Source organism: Accipiter gentilis, chromosome 28 (genome assembly GCF_929443795.1).
Source record: "Accipiter gentilis chromosome 28, bAccGen1.1, whole genome shotgun sequence".
NCBI classification, from domain to species: domain Eukaryota; kingdom Metazoa; phylum Chordata; class Aves; order Accipitriformes; family Accipitridae; genus Astur; species Astur gentilis.
This window is the reverse complement of record NC_064907.1, coordinates 16,359,240-16,384,277: the sequence shown is the minus strand read 5'-3', so window position 1 is coordinate 16,384,277 and position 25,038 is coordinate 16,359,240. Positions and strand designations below refer to the sequence as shown.

Genomic DNA, 25,038 nt, shown 5'->3' with positions numbered 1-25,038 from the left:
CTCCCACCCGCTGCCGTCACCAAACGCCCCGAACGGCATCAGGACAAGCTCGACACAAAGGACTCTCCTACCCGCTCCAGCCGCGCCAGCTCCTCCAGAGCACTGAGGTGAGGAGATGCTGCCAAGGCAGAGGGGCTGCCCGTGCCCCAGGTGCAGCCAGTACCCCAGGTGCAGTAGCTCTTCCATCAGTAGGTAATTAATTAGTGGGCTCAGCTGCAGGGGAGCAGCCACAGCCTGGCTGGGGGGAGCTGGGAAGGGGGAGCCAGCAGCCCTTGTTGGGGTACAGCGGATACCCCAGGTCCTGCTCCCCATCCCAGAGGGAGGAATCTCACCATATCCTTAGCTTTTCCTCAGAGCGAGCCCACCCCATGGCAGGACCAAGGGTCCCGTTTCCCCCCTGCACAGCACCCGGCTGGGACAAGAATTGGCACGAGGGTGGCTGTCCCAAGAGAGGAGAAAGCATCAGGTCCCGAAGACAGGCAAAACCATCATTGTCGAGATCAAGGATTTATTTACACGTCAAGGAAAACTCTCACCCAGAGTCACGTGAGGAGGAAAAAGCAAACAAACCCAAAGGACCAAGCCATTTGCCTCCTGAATGCAAACGCTTGCACTCCCCAGCGCACCTGGCCACCTCACAGGGCAGCCGAATGCCTTCTCTCCTCCTTCTCCGCAAGGAGAAACCGAAGGCATGATTTTTTTTTAGTTATCTGCGCCACAGAAAACACAATCTGAAAATAAAAAACACCTTTCCAAAGAGATCCGCCCATGGGTGGGCGGATCACGGAGCACCCCTCGCTCTGCCACGGAGGAAAGGTCCGAGGGGCAGCACATCTAGTACTCGTCCAGGGTGTCTGCCCGTGGGACGGAGAGGCCCCGCTCCTTCAGCGCCTGCACCTTCAGCTTCTCTGACTCCTGCTTGGCCTGCTGCTCCACCCGCTGCTCCTCCAGGATCTCCTCAATAGAGACCTGCTGCAGTGGCGTGTCGCTCTCCTTTTCCAGGTCCTGCAAGAGAAAGAACCCGTTTAGCACCGTAAAGGAGTCGCCGTGGCCGAGACACGCAGCTCTGCTCATGGGATGCTCCGGGCACCGCTCTGCCCGCGGCACAGCTTGGGGCTGGGCCAACATCACCTCTGCTGAGAGCATCTCACCAGCCAGGGCAGGGCTGGTCTGGAGGGGCCAAAAACCAGTGGGGATGGCAGAGGTCTGGGGTGGATCTGCACTCACGTCTCCGCTGGGACACTGACAGACACCCCTCTCGTGTGCTTGGGCTTCGGTGATGTCCGAGCACTTCCCACAAGCGCCTGGCCAGGCTCCGTGCTCCTGGTGGGGAGGGGAGCAGGCATCACTGCGCACAGACAATGTGCTCCATCGCTCCTGCCAAAGTTGTTGGAGCGGGACGGTTCCCAAGGTGAGCAGCCAAGCCATGGCAGGGCCTGCCTCTCAAGCTCTGGGCTTACTAGCTCAAAGGCAACCTGGGGATTTGGTCCTGTAAACGCTCAGTTCTCCCTGGGTCACGGTCACAGATTTGTGCGTGCAGGACAGTCTCCTCCGGGCCAGCCCTGGAGGCCCCCGGCCTGCGGTGAGCCTGTGCCCTCACGTCTTCCACAAGTCCCATCAAAAGGCAGAGGCGATGCAGAACAGAGGTGCTGGAGGCAGCCCGACAGGTGGGCATGCGGGCAGAGACCCTCGGGACAGCCGGGGACAGCCGGGACAGCTGTCCATGGCAGGGGGCTCCCAGGGAGCTCAGCCCAAAGGGTTGAAGCAAACAGCAAACGAGACGGCACTCAACTCTTCCAGAGCCCATCCCAGACGGTGTCCCCTGGTGCCAAGCCAGCAGGGAGGTGACAGCCACACAGGCAACCACTAATGACACCCTCCAGCAATGCCACACACAGGCCAGGGCTTCCCCACATCTCCCTCCGCTTGCCAGCCTACATGTTGCTCTTTACCCCTCACATCATCCCAGAGGAGCTGCAGCTGCGGGACAACACCTCTACCCCCCGCCCTCGGATACACAGGGACATTCTTCAGGATGGTTCAGCTTGAACCAGCCCTGGGAGGGGCCTCAAATTTCAGCCCCTGCAACGGGACAGTGACTGTATTTCACAGCAGACAGACAGATGGACACCCAGCTCTGGTGTCCACCTCGGCACTACTGCTTGGAGTCGCATCACCACAAACACACCAGCTCAGTCCCAGACCGCAGTGGAGCCACTGCCCCGGGCCGGCAGCAGGCAGAGAGCAGGCAAAAGGAGCCGCTTACTTACTATTTCCCCCAGCAGAACAACATTCTCGCCTCTCACAACAAAGATGCCTCGAGGGATGTCCCCATACTTCTTGCCCACGTGGATGCGCTCCACAGTCTGGTGCAACACCAAGTTTGCTGCAGCAGTCAAGAGAGAGAGAGAGAAAAAAAAAAAAATCTATATTTTGGTGTGTTTTCTAGCTATGAAGAACGTCTCATCCCAGCCAGGCAGAAAACCCAGAGCAGTGATAGCAACGACATTTTCACACCTCTCAGCAGGTCCTCTGAGCCAGATCACCGAAAGCACCGACCCCCCCCTCCCTGGCTGAAACGCGGTGGCTGCAGCAACGGATGCAGCACCTTGGGAGCAGCGGGGCAGCTCCCGTGCCATGAGGCAGCCTCTGCCTGCCCAGCTCCCGCAGCCTGCGCAGGCAGGGCAGCGAGCTCCGACCACCGGGGCCCGAGCCCACCCAAGCATAACGTGCCGAAAACAGCGGAGAAAACAAGGGCTGTTGGTGCTGGAGGTTCTGGGCAAGGACCAAGGCACTCGCTTGTGAGCACAAATATCACCCTCACGTGTCTCAGGCTGTTTCTGCCCAAAAAGGGATGCCAAGGCATCAATGCTGGATACAGTCAGAAGGGGGGGGAAGCACCCAGTTCTGAGAAAGTCTCCGAGAAGCACCAAGTCCGGGGGGGTACACGCAAGCAGGTGTTTAATCCACAGCACAAACACGCTCTGAAAACACGACCTGCAATCACGTCGCTCTGTGCGCTACTAAACTGATTTCTTGTAACGCTCGTGTTGTTTTTAGCCAAGGAAACGCACGCTCCCGCACAGGCACGCGGCGGGGTCGTTACCGCAAGCAGCGCGGCTGCTGTACGAAGCGGGGGCCACAAAACGAAGAAACTCTCTCACCGAATCCAAACTCCCCGTTTACTGTTAAGTCACCGTTCGGGAAGGGAGCCGCTCCGGTCAGCATGGCCCCGGTGGGCAAAGGAGCATTGCCCAGCTCATGCCAACGGGCACGGCGAGGCTCTCCTCCTCTTCCTCACCAGCCCCTGCATACGGCTGGCACCGGAGCGCATCCAAAGCCCGGCCTAAACCTTCGGCACCCCCCAGCAGCCCCCCCTCCCCCCCCCAGCCCAGACATACCGAACTGGTCGATGCTGCGCAGGTACCCGATGAGCGTCCGGCCGTCCCGTAGCAGGACCAGGTGCTTCTCTGCGGCAGAGGGGAGAGGGAAAGGGTCAGCCACGGCCACGCGTGGGCATCAGCACCCCCCGTGTCGTGTCGCGTCCCCCAATACAGCGTGGGGAAGCCAGTGGCGTGCGGGTAACTGCCCCAGCAGCGCCAAGGGCAGCGAGAACGCCTGCTGCTGCAGCCCCACGCGGGACCGCTGCCCACGGCGTGGGGGGAAGCAGGTCCCTGGGGAAAAGCAGGGAGTCCAAACCCCCCTCCCCGGGGGGACCGGCCGTCCCACGGGAGACGGTACCCTCGGGGAAGGGGGGTCCCCAGCCGGCCCGCTGCCGGAGGGGCCCGGCGCCGCGGAGCACTCACTGTCGATGTCCTGGATGAGGCTGGCCGTGCCGGGCATGTAGTTCATGGTGCCGCCGCGCCGCCCCCAGCGGAAGCGCCGCCATGCGCCGGTGCCGCCACCGCCGCCGCCCCGGAACCGCCCCGCCGGCGGGCGGGGCCTACGCTGGCGCTCCCCTTTTAAGCCGCGCCGGTCGTGCGCGCGGGGCGGCGGCCGATTGGTGGGCGCCGGGAGGGATCTGACCGCCGATTGGTGACTGGGCGGGCGGCGGCGGCCATTGGCGGCGAGACGGGGCGGGGCGGGGCGGCCATGGAGCCCCGCGACCGCGCCGCCGAGCCGGGCCCGCCGTGGCCCCCCGGGTCCCCCCGCCCGCCGGCGGCGCAGGTAACGGCGGGGGCGGCGGAGGCGGGGGTGGGGGCGCGGGGGTGGAGAGAAGGCGGCCGCCCCGATACCGGCCGTTGAACCGAGCCAGCGGGGCCGGAGCCCGCCCCGGCTCTCCGTCCCCTCGGCCCGCAGAGGGGGCCGGGGCAGAGCCCCGCGGGGCGCGGGCCTTGGCCGGCCGGGTGCCGCCGGTTGCCCGCCCGGGGCCATCCGGCGGAGGAGGGCTGCAGCCCTTGTCCCTGCCCCTCCCCGTTAACGGGCAGCGGAGTTCTCCTCCCTACAGACGGGACCGGGCGGGTTCCGCACCCCCCCCCCCCCCCCCCCGGGCCGGGCAGCAGTGCGGGGACGGAGCCCGGCGGTACCGGTCGGGTCTGCGCGGCCGGTGCCTGTTCCCCCAAAATGCAGCCGGCCGTGACGGACTGTCCCCATCGTCACCCCCGTGCCTTAAGTCCGATCGCTTTATTTTTCTTCGCTCTCGTCGCTTGATTTCCATTGGCACGATAAATCCGCTCTCCCGTCCCGTGGGGTTCCGGCAGGTGTTTTAACTGGAGAAAAAAATACCTCAAACGACGAACGTGGTGAAGTTTTACCTTCGTATCCGGTTCAAGGTGACATTTCTAGGGCATGTATTTTAATGAAGAGATCACCGGGGAAATGCCGCCGACCTCGGCTGGTTTGCTGCCGGGATGACTGGTGAGAACTGGGCATCCACCGGCCAGGATGCGTCCCGGTCCCGGCTAACCAGCCCTTCACCGACAGACAGGACTGCCTCTTCTCCGGTGTGAGCGTGGGGCTTGGGGATCCGATCCCCGCCACGTCCCCCTCTTTCCAGGCACGGCAGACTAAAGGTGCCAGCCGCAGGAGCGGCAGCATTTGTACGACACATCCCACCAGCAGAAAGGAGCCGGCAGCTCACGGTGGAGGGGAGTAAAAAAGCATTGCCGGTCCCGCTGCGCCCCGGTCCCATGACTTGCTCTTCCCGGACCTATTATTTGTTGTTTTTATTGCAGGAATAGCTTTTTTTAGGGGCTGTTGCGCAAATACCGTGTGAAGAGAAGGGCTTTGCTCTTTCCAAAGAGGTTGTCTGCTGTCCCGACATAACTGTGGTTTGCTTTAATCCTATGGGACATGTAGGTTTGATCCGGCTCTTTCATAAACGCCAGCACGCAGGTGATACAATCTCTCCTCCGTGAAACAGCTCGCGGGCAAAAAACTGCTTTGCCCAAAGCTACAGGGAGTCATCCGTGCGCTCCTGAAATCCTGACGCTTCATTGTCTCCTCTGTGGTTAGGTGGAAGCTCATGTTCAATATACATTGATTACCTGAATGTATTCAGGTAAATTCTCACAAATGTTCTGGACGTACAGACCTTTCATACGACAAGTTCTCAAACCTGACAGCTCCCGCGGCCGTAGCATGACCTGCGGCTCGGTGATCTGAACACCCTGCTCCTCGGGCCCCAGAACTGGTAGATCTCGTCCGCTTGCATCATTTCTGTTTGCATGACTGAAAGAGGAAATTAACTTTCCTGAAGTGTTTTTCATCCACCAGTCAGTGACTACATTGACGTGGTTGAACCTCCTGAGAGTTGCTTGCTGTGAGAAATTGTACGCTTGTTTCTGAGCAAAGCCTAGCCAAGGGAAGCATGGTTAAGCTTAGTGTATCCCCTCTCTTCCCACCCTCCAGACAAGTCTATCCCCTATAGTGCCCCTGACACTGCCTGTCTCCCCGAGCGTGATGTGAGGGCAGAGGGACCAAAGCGTGAGGCAGACAGGCGTTTATTGACAGTGGCCAACAGAAAGCCACGTTAGAGCAGGAAAACATAAAACTGGGGCGAATCAGCTTGGGGACAAAGGAATCCCGTAGTTACACGCTGCAGGAGGGGCCAGTCCTTTTTCTCTGGGCTGCTGCTGGGCCAGACCGGAGCCCCTCTGCCCCATGTCTGTGGCCCATCACCTTTTCTCTGCTCTTCCCTTCTCCCCAGGCCATGGATTCTCCCTATGCAAACGGAGCCTACAGCCCCCCGTATCCTCCGGCTCCCGGCGCTGCCCCGCACTACACCGGCCTGCCGCAGACACGGGGGTACTACTGCTCCACGCCTTCTCGGACCCCCTACCCTGCGGAGTCCACCGGCATGTACCGGCCCTCGTCGCCGGCTCCCCCCTGGAGCTACGCCCCGCCGGACTGTCCCGCCGAAGGGTCCTCGCTCAGGAGGCAGCATGTTCCTGGCTACTCCCCACCGCAGGTAAGAGGCCGGGCACTGGCCAGAGTAATTTCCAGCCCCGGTGTTGGTGCAGCTGCCGGGCTTGCAGTTCCTGGGGCACAAGAAGTTGTTTTATGGGGCCGCAGCGGAGGGAAAGCCCACAGTGCCTCCTCCGATGGATCCGTGGGTCCTAATGGCTCTTGTGCCTTGAGCAGCTTGCCCTGCCTGGTTTTATCTTAGAAAAACTGGTGGTCACCCTGTTCTCTAGAGACTCCAAGCCTGTGGGCTAGGAAAGCAGGAATCGGGCAGCAAGCTTGATGCTGCGGCTGTTCCCAGGGCTGTCTGGAGGGAGAGGTGCTCAGCGTGACTCCAGGGGTCATGCCTGTTCCCCCCTCTTCTCGCAGACCCCAGGAATGCCCATCCCGCAGTATCCATACGGAGACAGCAATCCAGGGGTCACGGCGCAGGGGCCTCCACCACAGCCCAGACCCCCAGAGGACACGTGGGCTCCCCCCACCGTCTATGGGGTGCAGCCACGTTACGCGTGGCCGGCTGCTTCGGTGCACGGGAACCCCTTCGTCTCCGAATCGCATCCACCCTGGACTGGCAGCGGAGCTTCTTCCCACCCTTCCGTGTGGGACTCAAAGGTACAGTTGATGCTTCTACAGCATGTGCTGCCGTCAGACCTCCTAGATTATATGGCTTTCCTCAAAACCTGCCTCTGTCTCCTGGGAATGCCCCTTTCTCCAAGCATACCTAGTTTAGGTAGAAACAAAGCAGCAGGTATCCAGACTACTGCCAGCAAAATCTCCTATTTGCATACAGAAGACCAAAGTCCACGGCTGTAATTCCAGAAAGGTACTGGAGATAGCAGCTGTCCCAGGGCAGGTCTTGAAATGGGTCAGACCTCGTCTCGCTTGTCCAACTCTTCTCTCTCAAGCAGTGAACACTGTCAGAAATCCTCCAGCACAGAGTGTGGGACTAACCTGCATGTCAGTTTGCAGACTCTGGTATAGCAGACTCTAGTATTCCTCTACAAGTCCTTGCTCTGGGCACAGTGATCCTCTACTGAGGAATGTTTTAAGCAAAAAATAAAGGAAATTATGCATTTGGTGGCGCCTGTTCAACTCAGCTTTTCCTGTGTTTGATCAGGAGTCAAATGACTCTCCAGAGGTTTGGTCCCCAGGCAGCAGCACTGGCATGTGCAGCAGCAGCCCTGATGGGGGGATTTGGGGATGGGGGCTGCTGTTACCTGGGAACAGGTCAGAAGCGTGCTACCTGCAGAGAAGTATCTTCTCTGGTATATCCAAATGGGACCGTGCTGAAATCTAGTTAGCATCTCGCTATTCACAGGTAGTGAGCATCCAGTGGCTCAAGCTGTTTCTTCTAGACACGTGCCTCTTGCCGGGGATCTGCTCTTTAACAGCCAGGGACTGGAGCGTGGGTTTCGTGTTCCTCTTTGGGACTTCTCGCAGAAACCAGGCCGCGGGGACATGATGTGTTACGACATCACGGTGTGTGACAGTCTAGAAAACGCTGCCCAAATCCCTGGTAACGTCACGCCTAACCCGGTCTGCCCTGTCCTCCCAGGCATGCACAACTCAAAGCAGTCACGGTGTCACCTGTCGCCCAATTCCTTCAGCCCTGCCTGCCTTTTGAGTGCAAGATGAGAGATTAAAACCCTGGCTTTAAGAGAAATGCACTTACTTAGAAATTTTTTCTCCTTCTGACCGTAGGATACTGCTTACAACAAACCTGAGCAAAGTGCAAACCAACACAACTACTATTCTGATGTCAATCACCAGCACTCTGGGACAATGAATGACCACAAGCCAGCCACTCCACTCAATGCCAAGCCATCCCCCTCAAATGCCAAGGTGCAGTACAGCGCACAGCCCCAAATGTACGACACTGCATCTCGGAAGCTTTTGGCTGGGAACCGGGAGGCTGGCTTTAAACCTGGTGACCAGCCTTCAACAAATTCTGCAGCCATCCAGCCAGAGATTCAGAGAATCCTCCACGTTATGGGGGAGGCTGAACAGCTGGGGCAAGAGGTGGATGAATTTGTAGGAAAAAAGACAGATAAATCCTACCGGCTTCTGGAGGAGATGTTGACCAAGCTGCTCTTGGAACTGGATTCCATCGAGACTGGTGGCCAGGACAGTGTTCGGCAGGCCAGGAAAGAGTCCGTCCACAGAATTCAGGCCATACTGGAAAAACTGGAAAGAAAGGGATTGTGAAAGCACATCAGCCACAACACACAGCCTGTTGTTGAGGTTCCAAAGAGTTTTAGTTCTGTTAAATCTCAGCTCTTTCTGCTACGCACTATTGACAATGGAATAGCAATAAGCCCTGAGTTAAAAAAAAAACAAAACGAAACAAAACCACCAAAAAAGAAACCTCAGAAGCCCAGCCCCAACAAATAACTTGGCAGTGGACAAATTAAGAGAGGTCTGAAGCAGCAAACTGAATTGTTTGTTTGTTCCAGGCTTTGGAAAAGCAGAATCACCTGAGGTACTTACGCTGTAGAGTTCTCCGTGGGGGTCCGCATCCTCTTCATCAGCAGGAAGAAAATCACTGTACAAAGTTCCCCAAACCAGGCCCAATCTATAGGTGCCTCCTGCAGCCTCAGCAGTTCTTTAAGCCGGAACACTTGTCAGATGTGGTCACAACGGCACTGCAACGTGCAGCCACAAACCAAGACTCTGGGCTTTGTCAGTCACTGCGTGTATTTTCAGCTTCAGCTTCCTCGCCATAAAAACTTGTGCGTCGTCGTGGGGTTTTGTTTGGTTTTAGTGCACTCAAGTGCTGCAGAAAGGGACCACGCTGGCAGCCCATCAATGCAAGCAGATGTCACGTCGTGCTGTTCCTCCTCTGTCATGAAGAGCCAGTCCATGGTGTCCCCTGTGGACACGGGAACACAGCCTGGAAATCTTAGTTCTGCCACTCAAAAGGATAGGTAGAAGCAGAGGAACGATGTCACAGCAGAGCAACTGGAAAAGGCAGGATGCTTGGAAATGCTTTCCAGGTCACTTGGGTAAAAATCCACTTTTTAATTGTAATGTCCTTCCACATACTGCAAGTTTTGTATTCCACTGCAAAGGCCATACTTGTGGCACTGTACAGTACAGAGGGGAAGGGAACAGCTCAGCCTACTGTTAACCTTTTGGTTACAACATGTTAAGCGAATCATTACTGTGTGTGATGAGATAATAAACCCTGACAACTTTTAAATGTTATTTTGTAATTAAGACGTCTCAGAGTCTCTTTTCTTTCAAAAGAAGTTGTGGGCAAGGTTGCGTAACTTAGACCTGCCTGTAACCAAAACACCAGCCAGGCTGTCTCGGCAGCTGAGATTAGGGATAAATGCAGCAAGTTACCTCAAGAATGCTTGTTTGGGGGGGTGCCGGGGTACAGTGGCCCCATCACCTCCCAAGCAGTGCAGAAGCTCCAGGAGCCTTCAGCCGTGGCTCTAGGGCCGTGGCCGTGTTTTGGAAGGGGTCATGGCGCGTCCAAGGCTAGGAGTGCCCTGACCCTGTGCTCTGCAGGCTGACAGCCAGCTGATGTCCTGAAAGCACCCGGCAGATCCCACATCATTCCCAGACAGGGCTGCATACACGAGACTGACCTTTGCAGCTCGTTGGATGTGTCTGTGATCACATGTGGCGGTCAGCCTACAAGAACGGCTGTGTCCGAGGTGAGCCAGGAAAGAGCTGAATGTCCTGGGCCGGGTAAATGCTTGGTTGCTATTTTGTTTCATCCATCCTCTTGTCCGGCAGAGAGCAGTGGGCCAAGCTATCCATGCTTCGGGTACAGCATGAAATCTGACTTCTGAGGATCAGTGGCTACAGTGGGAGATAAAGCAGATGACAATAAACAGACTGATGCCGTGTTACTATACCGCATACAGAAAGCAATGGCCCAGCCCCAGTGAATGCCACTTTTCTTCCTCTGATAGAGGCAGCAGTGTCAGCAGCATCTCCAGGAATTAATCCGTGCTTTGGGTTTGTTTCTTTTTGTGAAAATACTTGTGGTAGGGGTGGTTTCCACACAACTAGCTTTGCTACTGGTGGCTCTTTAAACCCAGAGGAACGAAGAACAGCACTGTGGTGTCTCTACCCCTTTCGTTTTATCTTATGGTTGAAAGTCTTGTTAAATGCCGCCTCTAATGTCCTGAAATCTTTCCCAAGACACTGCTGTGGGTTCATTGAATTAGCTTGATAGGTTTTTTGAAGGGGAATACAGGCAACAAAAACGATCAACCACTCCAAAGAAATGCTTGAGGTGGGGGCAGAAAGCTGAGTCCTTGTGCTACAGGATTGCTAGCTGTCTCAATTCCAGAATTACTGAGTCCTATTCTTCTGATCCTTTAGCACTTCCCACAAGGTTTGTCTATAAAAGGCTACGAAGGAGATGAAAAAGTAAAGAAGGAATGTAAATACCCAAAGAGACCTAGCTTGTCACTTCCTAGAAAAGAACTGAAAAATCCAGACGGCGCAGCGGGACGAGCTGCTGTGCTTGCAGCACGCGGGTGGCAGCCCGAATCATGCTTTGCAATAGGCCAAGGCTGCAGGGGAGGCTGTGTTCTTGTGAGGCACAGGGAAGCTTGGAAGGAGAGTACTGGTGATGCAGGAGGGGAGGAACAGCCTCTGCTGCATTTCTCCTTGGTGCTCGGGGCATGACTGAGCTCTGAAACCACCCGTACCTGGCTCGAAGGCACTCCTCTCTGCTGGAGGCAGATGCACATTTGATCCCTGTAACTCATATTTGGGAATAGAGCCAGCCTTGATGAAAAGTCTGACCACCCTACTGCACCGCTTCACTCTGTGGCCATTTCAGGTTCGGCACCAAGTCCAGGCCACAGCCTCACCGCATCTGTGCCCTCTAGGGGATTACCAAAGAGATAATTTCTTCCTCTGTTACCACATTTGTTTTTTATTTGGTTGGCACGGCTGTTGAAATAAAGGTTTGGATTCCCTTTGTGCAGGATCTAGCTAAAGTCTGAAATTTGTTGTTGCAAGAGATGGTGTAAGTCATATTTCAGCAGAGAAAGTGAAATCATTCAGCTTGTCAATCAGCGCATATTGACTTCTAGAGCACAGAGAGCTGCTAGAGCTGTAAAGGACAGCTTGCGGTGTAGGCAGTCCTCCTTCACACCCCTCCTAACAGCAGGGTCTCCCCCTGCTTTGCCAAATCAAACCCTTTATAAAACCATACCAAGAATGGGCAGAACTGCAGCCCAGCTTTAACCTGCACACAGCCCCCAGCGCTGCTACACAAGCACGACGGCCACCCGCCCTAGAGCAGGTCTCCCTCCCTGCTACCGACGCGCTGTCGCAGCTCTTTCTGCTACTGTCACTTGAGTAAGGTGGCAACAGGCAAAACAGGGCACTGATGTGTCAGCCCTGCTGCTTTTTTGAGGACGTGGTGTTATCAGCAGAAATGCTGCAGCAAGTCACCGCTTACAGGTACATGAAAAAAAGAAGCCAGCAGCCAGCTTCAGTTAGTCTGGAATCTGTGGAGCTGGCTGAAACTTTATTTTCTGTATTTGTTTCAGTAGCAAGAATTGCATCGGGAACAAAACTGCATTGTTTATTGCATCCTGTTTGCTCTGATACTCATTTCCCTCCTCATCAGTTGCCAGGGAAAAGAGGTAAGTAGGTTCTAGCTGTGCAAGGAGTGTGGAGCAATCCTGATACCTTGCAAACTCAGTAGCACTGCAATGCAGTCAGCTAGGAGAGAAGAAAAAAACCGTACACTCAGCTGCTGTATCACCAGTGCTCTGTGGACTGGGACAAAGGTTTCCTGCTGTGGAGACGTGGTAAGAATGATACCTCTATCTGTTCGTAAGAAAAACTGAAAGTACGTGTGTGGCATACAAGCCAGACAAAATCTGGGAGGAAGGAAGGTTTCTTCTTCGGTGTTTTGGTGCTGAACCTGTCAAGGTAATGTATTCCTTTACAATATTTTCTCTTCTGGAGTGTTAGTCCCTGCATGTGGGAAGGACTTGGCAGAGGGTTATGTAAACCTCTAGTTAAAAGTACATGAAAGAACATTAAAAAGTGGGCTGAAACGACAGGTTATCATTTCAGTGGGGCCAGTTATTTGAACAGCTCTGTGACAAGACCTGGCTGTGTACGACGTTTCTGCACCCCCAGGCAGATGGTGGGTTTTATCCATTTCCCCCAAAGCTGAGCCGAACCGAGGGCAGGGATCAGGCCATACCTTACACACCGCAGCCTGCAGAAAACTCCCGCTGATGTAACCGCATCTGTCCCCGCTGCGTCCCCGCCACCTTCCATCTCCTTCAAAGCAGGACCAAAGTGGGTCATGGCTCGGACGGCGATCTGAAAAGAGAAAGACGCTGCAGCAGAGGCGCGGGCAGGAGCTGGGTCAGCACCAAGCTGGCGAGGGCCCTGCACAGGCAAGGCTGCACGGACAAGGATTGCAGCCGTTTGCTCTACAGATGCAGAACTGAGGATTTTAGCTCTTCTGGCCTTTAGTCTTCCTAGCCAGTAACTGCCGTGGTGGAGGTGAGCACTGGGATGACAACTGGTTTATCTTACAGCATCCACCCACATCACAAAGCCCCAAATTAGAAAGCGTGTCTCTGTATTTATCACGAAGCTCATCTCTACAGAAACCAAACTCTTATTCTGGGGTTGCCTGTCGCTTCTACGAGCAGCACCTGCCGTCAGAAGAGGGTTTCTCAATCTCCACTAAGGCGAAAGGGGCACAGAAGGACTGAAGAACAAACATTAAATCAGAATCTCGTGGTTTCTGCTGCAGAGCGCCCTATGCTCAAGCATTTGTCCACACCGCATGTGGGAGGCAACTGGCACGAAGGCACGTGCTTCCCGGCGATGCTGTGCCGACGCCGCGCACCCCTGCCCACCCGCATCCGGCTTAGGGGCGTAACGACCAGCCTAAAGTCAAGACGTAGGCTGGAAAGTCCTAATGAGCACTGGCATCACCTGCCTGGGATGGAGTTTGAGCATGGATCCACTTGAGCCGCTGCGAGCTGCGAGGGCTGCGGCTGCGGGCAGGGGCTGCGGGCAGGGATTGCGGGCAGGGCTGCGGGCAGGGATTTTGGGCAGTGGCTGCGTGCAGGGGTTGCAGGCAAGGATTGTGGGCCGGGGCTGCGGGCAGTGGCTGTGCATAGGGGTTGCGGGCAGGGGTTGTGGGCAGGGTTTTTGGGCAGGGGTTGCGGGCAGGGGCTGTGCATAGGGATTGCGGGCAGGGGTTGCGGGCAGGGGCTGTGCATAGGGATTGCGGGCAGGGGTAGTGGGCAGGGGTTGTGGACAGGGGCTGTGCATAGGGGTTGCGGGCAGGGTCTGTGCATAGGGGTTGTGGGCAGGGGTTGCGGGCAGGGTCTGTGCATAGCGGTTGTGGGCAGGGGTTGCGGGCAGGGGCTTTGCGCAGGGGTTGCGGGCAGGGGTTGCGGGCAGGGGTTGCGGGCACTGTCTGCAGGCAGGGGCTGTGCATAGGGGTTGCGGGCAGGGGTTGCGGGCAGGGGCTGTGCATAGGGATTGTGGGCAAGAGTTGCGGGCAGGGGTTGTGCGCAGGGGTTGCGGGCAGGGGTTGCGGGCAGGGGCTGTGCGCAGGGGTTGCGGGCAGGGGCTGTGCATAGGGGTTGCGGGCAGGGTTTGCGGGCAGGGTCTGTGCGCAGGGGTTGCGGGCAGGGGTTGCGGGCACTGTCTGCAGGCAGGGGCTGTGCATAGGGGTTGCGGGCAGGGGTTGAGGGCAGGGGTTGCGGGCAGGGGTTGCGGGCAGGGGCTGTGCATAGGGGTTGCGGGCAGGGGTTGCGGGCAGGGGCTGTGCATAGGGATTGTGGGCAGGAGTTGCGGGCAGGGGTTGTGCGCAGGGTCTGTGCGCAGGGGTTGCGGGCAGGGGCTGTGCATAGGGGTTGCGGGCAGGGTTTGCAGGCAGGGGTTGCGGGCAGGGTCTGTGCGCAGGGGTTGCGGGCAGGGGTTGCGGGCACTGTCTGCAGGCAGGGGCTGTGCATAGGGGTTGCGGGCAGGGGTTGCGGGCAGGGGCTGTGCATAGGGATTGTGGGCAGGAGTTGCAGGCAGGGGTTGTGCGCAGGGGTTGCGGGCAGGGGTTGCGGGCAGGGGCTGTGCGCAGGGGTTGCGGGCAGGGGCTGTGCATAGGGGTTGCGGGCAGGGGTTGCGGGCAGGGGCTGTGCATAGGGATTGTGGGCAGGAGTTGCGGGCAGGGGTTGTGCGCAGGGGTTGCGGGCAGGGGTTGCGGGCAGGGGCTGTGTGCAGGGGTTGCGGGCAGGGGCTGTGCATAGGGGTTGCGGGCAGGGTTTGCAGGCAGGGGTTGCGGGCAGGGGTTGCGGGCACTGTCTGCAGGCAGGGGCCCGCTCCTGCCCCCGCCCGCCTCCGCCCGTGACGGCAGCGCGGCGGGGCCGGGCCGGCCGGGCAGCACCGCCCCGGGCTGGGCGGTCGCCGGGGCCGGGAGCGGGGCCTGCGCTGCCGCCCGGGCCGGGCCGCGCCGCCGGAGGAGCCGCCTGGGTAACGGGGGCCGCGCCGGCAGACAGCCCGTTGGTTTTTCTTTTTTTTTGGGGGGGGGGGGGGGGGGGTCGGGGGTCGCACACCCACGGACACGCGTGTGCGCAAGGGGAGGGGGGGGGGGGAGGGTCCGACCCCCGTCGCCGCTGCGCACCCGCCGCGAGAGACGGGGATTTTTTATTTATTTATTTATTTATTTATTGGGGGTGGGGGGGGTGGGGGGTGTCGTTTTCCAATTTGAGAGAGAATAAGCATTTCTGAAGGGTTTTTAAATTCACCCACTCGCCGCTCCCGTCGTCTCTGTGCAGGAGCATCAATCATGTCTGCTCGGGAGCAGCAGCAGCCCCCCCCGGCCGCCCCCCCGGAGGCTGGAGAGCTGGACGCCGGCAACAGATACGAAGCGGTTGTTCCCCACTGGTTTTACTGCAAGGTCACGGACTCCAGAGAGCGCTGGGTCCCTTTCAGCACGCAGGATTCGGAGAGGCTGGAAGAGGCTCATGGCTCAGGTAGGGTGAGAACACCCTGGGGAGGGGGCTGCCCACCCCCGCAGATGGAACTCCATCCACCTCCACGGGTCGGACGGGGGATTTCACAGCACTGCTTGCCTTCAGCTCCCATCGTTCTTAAATCCCCCTTTGCTTTTAAATACCTAGCCCCTGCTCTTAAAATCGCTGTAAGGAGCCGGCCTGGTAACGTCAATGGGAGAGCATCAGGTGTGCGCTCAGGGGAAGCACCATCCGGGTATCAGAGGGAAATTCCCCGGACACATCCACGGCTTCTGCCTGGGATGCAAAATTTTCCCTCGGGGAATTTTAAATCGGGACTTTTTTTGGCAATGCGCCTACTCCTAGAGCTGTAGACGCACGAACAACTGAACCGTTTGGGTGCATCGAACAGTCTGACCTCGTTCATTTGATATATGCTCTAAATTATATATAATCGTACTGCAAAGCACCCTTCTGGGGTGGACAGGAGAGTGCTAGCAGGACGGCAGAAATTCCACTGGGGAGATTTCCCTCGTGCGGACACATGGTGCTCTGCCTGCCTGCTCCCGGAGCGTGCTGCCCAGGCAGCCGGGTCTGCTCTGAGCGGCACTGCTTGCGATGAGGCCCTCGTGCTGCCAAATATCGACCATCTGTGCAACCCCCGCTGCCAGGATGGTGCTTAAAGCACCGCTGCTGCCGACGGCTGTGGGCACAGCACCAATTGCCCTGGGGTTGCTCCCGTCCTCCCTCTCCCAGGAAGCTTCGGATTAGAGGCCGTGCTGCCGGTCCTCAGTGCCGCAGCCGAGCCGAGCACAGCCTGGCACGGGGCGCTCTGCCGGGAGCCTGGCCAGCGGGCAGACCCAAAAGGCGGCAGAACAAACAGAATTTGAAGTCCGTATTGGGATATCTATGCGGAGTTCTCCGTTTTAGAGGGGAGTGGCTTAGAGACCTGGAGACCAGCACCTCCACCGTTAAGCAATGCAGGCCACAAATTGACGTTTTACCAGCTAAGCAAGAGTTCATGTAAGCCTGGGCCTGAACTAGAGAGGAAGACAGTTGTAGCTTAATGCCTTCATCTTACCTTCTGCCTCTGGGGAAAGTTTGACTTGGGGCATCTCTCCTAGGATGGCCACCAACGCTGTTCTCTGTGCTTGAGTACGGAGACCATTGGTGTCTACTGCCATTGCTCATACGTGCTCGTGTGTGCTGCCCACAGAAGATGCTCCAGTCTCATCCCTCTGTTCTGGTGTGGTATACAGCTTTCTGGTAGCATGCCTTTCTGGTCCTCTCACGATTAATTTCGGGCCTTGGTTCCTGCAGGGAGAGACAAAGAAGACCTGGTTGTCCCAACATCAGGGGGTAGGTATGACGTGCATCTGAAGAAGAGGCAGCGCGTTGCAGTGTACTGGGAGGAGGAGGTATCTGAAGTGCGTCGCTGCACCTGGTTTTACAAGGGAGACAAGGACAATAAGTATATTCCGTACTCAGAGACCTTCAGCAAAGAACTGGAGGTAATACACGCCTTTCCTGGTAGCGTCCATCTTGCCGAGAAGCATCTTGGCTTCTCATTGTCAAATACTGGCCCTGATGTCCCAAACTCCATATGGGGCGACTGGCACCACAGTCACGCCTGAGGACATGAACTCGAAAGAGGCTTTGGCATGGCGTTTTCGCAGCTGATTAACATAACTGTAAACACTGCCACTGTCTCCCTCCCAGCCTGCTGTAGCTGGGCGGCTTTCCCTTCCTCCTGCCCTCATCCAGCCGCGTCGGCATCCTTCTGCTACATGTTTAAGTGCCCGGGTGCTCTCGGCATGCCAGGTGGCTCTGGCCTTGCTTGCAGCCTCGCTCTAGCAGCTTTGCTCTGTTTTTTTCCTGACCCTGTCTGCTTTGACTTCAGTTTGACTCTCCTTGTGAGAATCATCCTCACTACGCTCATAGTTTCACCAAAGCCAAGGGAGCTGCAAATGCAAGAAAGAGAAATCATCGTTATGGGGACCCAGTGTTAGACTTCGGTGGTCTGTGTTGTTAATGGCTGGAGACATTGGAAAGATATATATGTAGAGCTATATAGATATACATATAAAAATATACATCTTTGCAATAACCTGTATTCTGATATACCAAAAAATACAATTCTAAATTGATGGGGAAGTCTGCTGCTGCTATTAAAGTGGGGGCTTCTTGGAAACTCTTTAGCAGGCGATACTCAGATGACCCTGTTGCTCCTCCAGCCTGACCTGGCTGATTTCTCTGCCTCTTTCGCAAAATGTGTTGATAAGAGATACCATAAAATGGGTGGGGAAATCCCAAGTGGTTGAATATTCATGGAAATACAGCTGACTCACACAGGGTGTTCTTTTCCTTAGGAAGCTTACATGATTGCTGTGACCCTGGATGAGTGGAAGAAGAAACTGGAGTCCCCTAGCAGAGAAATCATTATCTTGCACAACCCAAAGGTGAGGAGGGCCTGGTGATCTTTGTGTTGACCAGAAAGGACATCCCTTCAGTTCTCTTGATGGCCTGTCTTTATACTCTGGCTTTACGCTGTTTCTTTTAACCATGTCTGCTGAGAAGTCGATTCTGTCCAAATGGCATTCCCCTCGCCTACCTGCGCCAGAGTAGAGGGCAATGCTAGCAGAGAGTCTGCTTTACACCTTAACGTTTCTTTTCAACACGCCTTTCACTCTCTTTGTGCAAAGGGCTCATACCAGCGCAGTTAAACATCGTGGTCTGGCGTCACCCCATATCACTTACCAGCTGTTGTAGCAAAATTTCTCCTCTGCTTAACTATGGTATGCAGCGCAGCTTAATGACAGGCTCTTCTTGTTTACAAGCTGATGGTGCACTACCATCCAGTTGCCACCTCCGATGACTGGGGCTCAACTCCTACGGAACAAGGTCGGCCTCGGACTGTGAAGAGAGGAGTAGAAAACATCGCTGTCGAGATCCCCAATGGTGAGCTCGCTTCTCCCTCCTCTCCACCTGTCCAAAGCTACAGAGTCTGTTTTCCAACCTGTTTTCTCAAAAAGACAGAAGCTTCCATGATCCTTTTAACAAAGGACACGTCTAAAAATTTTGTGCTGAAAGGAAATGAATGGTTTTCAGAAACTTTCCTAGCACCAGAGAGATGGTAGCATAAACGAACATGCGGAGGAGGCAGACATATGCAGTGCGCTTCCAGCTCCTGCACTGAGACCAGACCTGTTGAAGGCACTGCAGTGCCTGAAATTACCCCTGAGGTTTTGGCATGTGTGTTCACAAAGGAAGAGTTTCTTTCTGTGGTAGGGACACCTACGTGCAGGTGACTTTCTGGTGCATGTGCTCTCCCCATCTCTGAAGCTGTGCATCAGCTCTGCCCCCTCCCAGCTGTCCCTGAGCTCCCGGTCAGGCCTCAGGACTTGTCCCCATGGCAAAGACAGGCAGTTACTCCTGTCTAACCCCTTCATTTTCCATGCATGCATGCCTTCAGGAAAGTATGTATGCAAACTATAGTGTGTGGGAAGTAGAGAACAAGACATAACTCCACCTCGTGCCTACCTGAGAGATGGAGCTATGCGTGGGCCGGGTGGCTCAGCAAAGTGGGTTGGGCACAGGGCAGCTGGACCGAGTCCTCCTGGTCCTGCTGAACGTGCCCCACAGCCCAGTGGGTGTGAATTGTGAAGATGAGCCACTCCTGCTGAAGTGAGGATGGTGATAGAAGCGGGGGACGAGCCGCCTCACCTTCCTCTACTGTCCCGTCAATCTGGATCCATCTCAGGGCGGGCAGCTGAATTTAGCAGGACAAACAGTTCAGAAACGTGAGAAATCCCACTACCCTTTAGGCATAAAATCCAGGCACTAACTCAAGGGTTTTTTACCTGGCTGAGGTGAAGAGGGGAGGCTCCACTCTCCTGCAGAGCATGTCGTTTCAGCAGGTCACTTCCCCATTAAGTGATGTCTCCCGCAGGGCCTGTGCTCTGAACTCTTCTTTCCTCCTTAGGAGAGCCACTGCAAATTGATCACCTGGTTTTCGTGGTGCATGGGATCGGCCCAGCTTGTGACATTCGGTTCAGGAGCATCGTCCAGTGTGGTAAGTGTGGAGCCCGGCCGGGGTGCTCTTGCCATATGCTGCTTTTAGTGGAGCCAGTAAACTCTCATCTGCGTGGACAATGTGAAATGCTGTGAGAGTGCATTCAAACCATCCCAACACTCACGTTGGCAAGCTGCACGGTTGAATTTGCTGACTGCAGTGGGGAGCATGAATGCAATGCTCGCTAACCCATTAAATCCTACCATCTGGAAAGGTTTGGGCAACCACTTTTCATCACTGTGTTCTGCTGCTGCTCAAAATAGTGAGTTTCCTGAACTGGATACAGATTTTCCAAGTAACTGTCTAAACCTGCTAAACTAATTAGGAACCTGCTCAGTCTATTGCTATGAGTTAATCTCACTGGGTGAAGTCTAACAGGCAACACCCCATCCAGCAGCCTCTGGAGTGATTTTGGACCAAAACCAGGGATGCTGCTTCTGGCTTAAGAAATCCCCAAGCTGCAAATGCCTGGAGGTTAGGAGAGCGTGTGAGAAGTATTGCTGGTCTTACACGCTCCTCTAAGCACCCACTGTTGATCAATATTGGAGACAGGGTACTAAACCAAGTAACTCTGGTCTGACCTGTTCATTATTATTTGCTCAGAGTGCTTCAGTTCTGTAGGAGAGGTGATCACTGAAACTGCCTGGAAGCCCAACATGATTTAACTTGTAGAAAGCAAAGGAGCTGAGATTTTTCACAGTAGACTGTCTTTAGTTCCTATAAAACATACCTCTGCTTTAATGCAGTCTATTCTTCTACATGTTCATCTTCTGAAACTATTTTCAAGGCTGCTGACCATCTGAAATGAAAGAAGTCAGCCTTTCTCCCTCAGAACTGAATAATTTCAAGTTCATCTCCTCCCTTAGGATTGCCTTTCTAACACGTGTATCTTTGCAACAGATTTTTTTTTTAAATACCTTAAAGTACCTTTCTTACCCTGACTGGTGTGTTAAAGCCCTGCCCATGCAGAAAAGAGGCTTGTTACAGATGGGACAGCAAAATCCAGTAAACACACGTGGAAGGACATGGAGCCTTCCCCTGATCTTGTAGTTAAAGATTCAAGGTCTTAGGGTAGCAGCAGCAGATTAAAGACCCTGGTGGGATTTCCCCTGGTAATGATCTTTTCTTTTATCTTATTAAGTGTTGTTGATGCAGCAGGCTTGCCCTGTAGCCCAGTGGATCTCTGTAAGAGTTCATGCTCTTTTCCAGTGAATGACTTCAGGAATGTTTCCCTAAGCATGCTGCAAGCACACTTCAAGAAAGCCCAGGAGCAGCAGCAGATCGGCCGGGTGGAGTTCCTACCTGTGAACTGGCACAGCTCCCTCCACTCCACCGGGGTGGATGTGTAAGTGTCCTGGACAGCCATCTCCTCCTGTGCCGGTGTCCATGGGAATGGCAAAGCACACAGACAGCCTCCTCTGCTTTTTCTGGTGGCCACTGCAGGCAAAGGGAAAGCTGTGAGTGCTTAGGGCTGTGAGCACACAGGGGTAAGCAGAATGGATGGGGTCCCATAGAGCACCTCTGTGTTAGACCCCGTCCCCACTGTCTTTTTGCAGCCCTATTTTGCAGAGCACAGCAGGTGCCTGCTCTGATCAGCATCCAGCTGGAGAGGAGAGGCTTCTGCCTTTCCCTGCCTAATATCAGGAGGGACCGTGGACATCCATACCTTGCTAAAGGCCTCTGGAAACAGTACCATGTTTCTGCACTCAAGCACTGCTCTGCAGTGCCCTAGGAAGGGGAGAGAGCAGGTTAGGCTCCTGGGAAGAAAGGCCAGGCTCCTTACTCCTCCCTGGAGTGTAAGAGCACAGGCCATGCTCTACCTTCGGTCTTGGCATGAGCTGAGGGTCTAGATTACAACATTATGTCCTTTGAGATGGTGGCAATCCTCTAACTTACGTTTTGCTTTAGAAACGTGGTGGGGTTCACTGGCACCCCAACTGCAATTCCCTCTCTCCTTTTCCCCCCCCACAGTGACCTGGAGCGAATCACTTTGCCGAGCATCAATCGCCTGCGTCACTTCATCAACGACACCATCCTGGACGTTTTCTTTTACAACAGCTCCACCTATTGCCAGACCATCGTGGACACGGTGGCATCCGAAATGAACCGCCTGTACCAGCTCTTCCTGCAGAGGAACCCACTCTTCAAAGGGGGGGTCTCCATTGCGGGGCACAGCTTGGGTACGGGGTTTTATCCGCGGGTGCCATGAATGTCACCGTACCGTGGGAGCAGGGAGGGTACTGGTCTTTTGTCCCAGAAAGGAGATGGCTTGGGGCTTTTCCCCGACGAGATGCTGATGGTCTGCCTGCCTGTGCCTGGTTTCTAGGGTCGCTCATTTTGTTTGACCTCCTGACAAACCAGAAGGCTGCTCCCGAGGAGGACGAGCACAACGAAGAGGTACGCGCTCTCCGGTGGTGCATGGACCCGTGGGGTACTCCCACAGCACTTGCACGGGTAGCTGTGGCAGTGCAGCGTCGCACCAACCTCCTGCTTCTGCAGCTGCTTGGGGAAGGGGGAGAGACTCCAAAACATGCAGGAGAAAATAGGTGAGCAAAAAGCACGATCCCTCATGGCTCTATTCACAGGGGTCCAGGACAACCTCAGGCAACAGGGGTATTGAGGAAGTAAGAGAAATCCTGAAGAAGCTGGAGCTGTCTGAATATTGTGAAGTTTTTGAGAAGGAGAAAATGGACAGGCAAGCACTGGTAAGGACCTCTCCTCTTTTGCTTTCTCTTGTGTTTCTTCTTTGCTTTTCTTCCCAGTCCTCCCACCCATTGCACATCTTCCTGGTACCGAGTCATTCGCACATGAAATGTCTCCGAGAAGTGCAGCAGGAACAGAATTACAAAGAACAGAAATACCTCACCACACACACACCTCTCTGCTCCTGTACTAATATCTGGGTTGCTTACTTTCCAGTTCTTGTGCACAGAGAAAAACCTTAAAGAAATGGGAATTCCCTTAGGACCGAGAATGAAGATACTCCATTACATCAACTCCAAAGAGGAGACGCAGGTTTGTCTTCTGCATGACTTGTATTCACCCAGGTCACATCCCGTTGCTCTCAGACAAGGACCAGTCTTCACCACTTACAATCAGTCCCCAAGCATCCCAACCTCGTCGTTCCTGGCCATCCTTGCTTAGGCAGCTCACAGGCTTGTATTTGGCAGTGGCGACAGAGCTGCTTGCTGCTCCTGTGTATTACGCTGGTGTTACAGGTGTTTCCCTACTGCAGGATCAGTTTATCCCATAGCCTGTAAGGGTGATCACAGAGCAGGAGGACTTGTTAGTGGCGGTAAAGACTGAACTTAACTGATGAAGCTAGAGAGGATGGTACTGCCAAGACTGCTCTAGTTCTGGAGGATATGGGATGCTGGGCAGTTTGCTGCCTTGCATACTGGGTCATGGGTGGGTAGGACAGGCCGTGGTGTGGGCTCGCTGCAGGAGCTGTGCTAGCAGGGTTTCCCGGTTGTGTTGCCGCAGGACCAGAGCACAGCAGCTCCTGGACACAGCAGGGAACATGTTGCTGAGCCTGGGTCCCCGTCGCAGCACGACCCGGACAGCACAGACGATGCCAGGAATTGCCAATACCGGGACGTTGGCTTAGGACAGGTAACTCTTGGCACCATGCTCTAACCCCAACAAGGCGCTCGTAATGCCAGCATGGAGTTTGTCTTGTGAAACAAATCTGAAACTTCCTCCCTCCTAGGTCTCAGCAAACTATCCTCAGCTAAACTACAAGCCCACCATCTTCTTTGCTTTTGGGTCTCCCATCGGGATGTTTCTCACAGTGCGAGGAGTGAAGCGGATTAACCCAAACTACAGCCTGCCCACCTGCAAAGGCTTCTTCAACATCTTCCACCCCGTAGGTATAAGAGCCAGAGCCTTCCTGCGTGAGAGGCATGGAGCACGAGCCCTGGCTCACTGTCCCCCTCCTCCGTACAGTTTGACCCAGTGGCATACAGGATCGAGCCCATGATCGTCCCAGATTTGGAGTTTGAGCCCATGCTGCTGCCTCACCACAAGGGCAGGAAGAGAATGCACCTAGGTAAGGGAACAGGCAGCCCCTCTCCCCCAGCCCGGGGCAGCTGCTGTGGCCCCCAGTCCGATGCTGACCCCTCCTGCCTTTCAGAGCTGAAAGAAGGGCTGACTCGCATGAGCGTGGACCTGAAGAACAACTTGCTGGGGTCCCTGCGGGTAGCCTGGCAGTCCTTCACTCGAGCCCCGCTGCCAGCCGTGGAGGCGGCGAGTACTGACGCTGAAGCGGAGGCAGACGCCAGCGTGGAGAAACAGCCAGGTCGGTGGTGCACAGGGGGTGGTGGGTAGCCGGGGGTGCAGCATCGTGACCTGCCCACGGAGCAGTGTGAAGCCACGCCAGCAAGGTGCCCGTCCTGGCGTCAAACCCAGGCGCTGCCTCTTCTGTGCTCAGCAAAGGGATTGCCTTTGAGCTGCGGATGTGCTTCGCTCTCCAAATGCTGTGGCCTTCCCCCGTTACTCTGCCTGATGAAGGGGGAGAAGAGGCAACCTGCCTGGTCAGTAAAGGTCTCCTGGGGGTCTCAGCAGACGCACACCACTTTGTAAGCCTGCGAAGCCTGTCCCCCTTGCCTAGCTGTGTCTTGCAATGCTGTTTTCCAGAAGTCGGAGAACCCTGAGGGGGAAGGACCCAGCACTTAAGCTGCCTCTCCTCTGCAAGAGCCCACAGTAGGGCAAAGGGAGGGCACGGTGATGCTGTTGTATTTCCATGGCTGTGGGTGCGCCTTGGCTGAACCACATTGCTCTTCTTCATTCCTTCAGACACAAAGCCAGACGAGACCCCCCCAGCAGTGAAGGAAGAGGCCCCCCTCATTAATGTGGGGAGGCTGAATGGAGGGAATCGCATAGACTACGTGCTGCAGGAGAAGCCAATAGAGAGCTTTAACGAGTATTTATTTGCACTACAAGGGCATCTCTGCTATTGGTAAGATTCTGCGTAACCATCAAAGCTTCAAATTCATGTCTGATGTAAGCAGAATGCCATCAGTTTTGAAGTCAATGTAGTAAGAAAAGCCTTAACTGAGTAAACAAGATACGCTCCTGCCTATAGCACAGACACGGAGGGTGGGTGGGGACAGAGGAAGGAGCCTGGTGTAGTTCTCCTTGCCTAGCACTGCCTGCATTTGCTGAGTGCTGCGTCTATTCCATAACCATCACAGATGTCCTGACAGAGTGGAGGGAAGTGTCCCTCTCTAATTCCCATGTCATTCTCCTCCAGGGAGTCAGAAGACACTGTTCTGCTGGTTCTAAAGGAGATCTACCAGACACAAGGCATTACACTGGATCAACCTTTGCCAGGAAGCCAGTGACCAACCTGTACTGTCCTGGCTGCTTGAGGTAAGGCATCTTGCCTACGCCTTCCTTCCAAATTTCCTAGGACACCTCAGAGGACATCTGGTCCGTTTGAGGGAATAATACTCCTTATTTACAGCTGTGTCTAAGGCAGGAGTTTGTGTTGGGGTTTTTTCTTTGGCCTGTCAGCATGTTTGGCTTCTTTCCTCTCATCCTCCACACAAGCACTATTGGACACGACGAGAGCCAGTAAACTACTGCTGCTGAAGATAAAGG

General features: G+C 55.4%; 3 protein-coding genes across 10 annotated transcripts in view; 2 read left to right on the top strand and 1 right to left on the bottom strand.

Annotated features, from left to right (window-relative positions):
- Positions 1–491: 491 nt before the first annotated feature.
- On the bottom strand, positions 492–3,934 carry LSM1 (LSM1 homolog, mRNA degradation associated). 2 transcript variants are annotated; one of them, XM_049831295.1, is made up of 4 exons: positions 3,807–3,934; positions 3,402–3,470; positions 2,271–2,386; positions 492–1,005 (listed from the first exon to the last, which is right to left on the bottom strand). In XM_049831295.1, the coding sequence occupies exons 1-4, from the start codon at positions 3,850–3,852 to the stop codon at positions 835–837; spliced, it is 402 nt and encodes a 133-aa protein (XP_049687252.1). In that variant the 5' UTR covers positions 3,853–3,934; the 3' UTR covers positions 492–834. The 2 variants fall into 2 exon arrangements, with proteins under 2 accessions (XP_049687252.1, XP_049687253.1); XM_049831296.1 differs by lacking the exons at positions 2,271–2,386; positions 3,402–3,470; positions 3,807–3,934 and adding an exon at positions 1,228–2,250.
- A 134-nt stretch (positions 3,935–4,068) lies between these two features.
- Positions 4,069–9,601, top strand: BAG4 (BAG cochaperone 4). Of its 5 annotated transcripts, XM_049831458.1 has the most exons (5): positions 4,978–5,500; positions 6,149–6,409; positions 6,772–7,014; positions 7,721–7,881; positions 8,104–9,601. In XM_049831458.1, exons 1-5 carry the CDS (start codon positions 5,491–5,493, stop codon positions 8,605–8,607), a joined length of 1,179 nt encoding a protein of 392 aa, XP_049687415.1. In that variant the 5' UTR covers positions 4,978–5,490; the 3' UTR covers positions 8,608–9,601. The 5 variants fall into 5 exon arrangements, with proteins under 5 accessions (XP_049687416.1, XP_049687415.1, XP_049687418.1 ...); XM_049831459.1 differs by lacking the exons at positions 4,978–5,500; positions 7,721–7,881 and adding an exon at positions 4,069–4,167; XM_049831461.1 differs by lacking the exon at positions 7,721–7,881.
- A 2,551-nt stretch (positions 9,602–12,152) lies between these two features.
- Positions 12,153–25,038, top strand: part of DDHD2 (DDHD domain containing 2) — a 15,125-nt gene continuing 2,239 nt past the window's right edge. Inside the window, exons 1-17 of one of the 3 annotated variants that reach the window (XM_049831453.1) lie at positions 12,153–12,312; positions 15,189–15,386; positions 16,686–16,876; positions 17,735–17,824; positions 18,203–18,323; positions 19,348–19,437; positions 20,647–20,782; positions 21,409–21,617; positions 21,764–21,834; positions 22,023–22,142; positions 22,357–22,452; positions 22,921–23,049; positions 23,147–23,302; positions 23,383–23,485; positions 23,570–23,734; positions 24,232–24,394; positions 24,689–24,807. In XM_049831453.1, coding sequence (XP_049687410.1) covers positions 15,200–15,386; positions 16,686–16,876; positions 17,735–17,824; positions 18,203–18,323; positions 19,348–19,437; positions 20,647–20,782; positions 21,409–21,617; positions 21,764–21,834; positions 22,023–22,142; positions 22,357–22,452; positions 22,921–23,049; positions 23,147–23,302; positions 23,383–23,485; positions 23,570–23,734; positions 24,232–24,394; positions 24,689–24,779 — 2,118 coding nt within the window. In that variant the 5' untranslated portion in view covers positions 12,153–12,312; positions 15,189–15,199 and the 3' untranslated portion in view covers positions 24,780–24,807. Of the gene's footprint in view, positions 12,313–14,802; positions 14,913–15,188; positions 15,387–16,685; positions 16,877–17,734; positions 17,825–18,202; positions 18,324–19,347; positions 19,438–20,646; positions 20,783–21,408; positions 21,618–21,763; positions 21,835–22,022; positions 22,143–22,356; positions 22,453–22,920; positions 23,050–23,146; positions 23,303–23,382; positions 23,486–23,569; positions 23,735–24,231; positions 24,395–24,688; positions 24,808–25,038 lie in introns of those variants that run through there. The other 2 variants (XM_049831454.1, XM_049831455.1) reach the window with 2 other exon arrangements.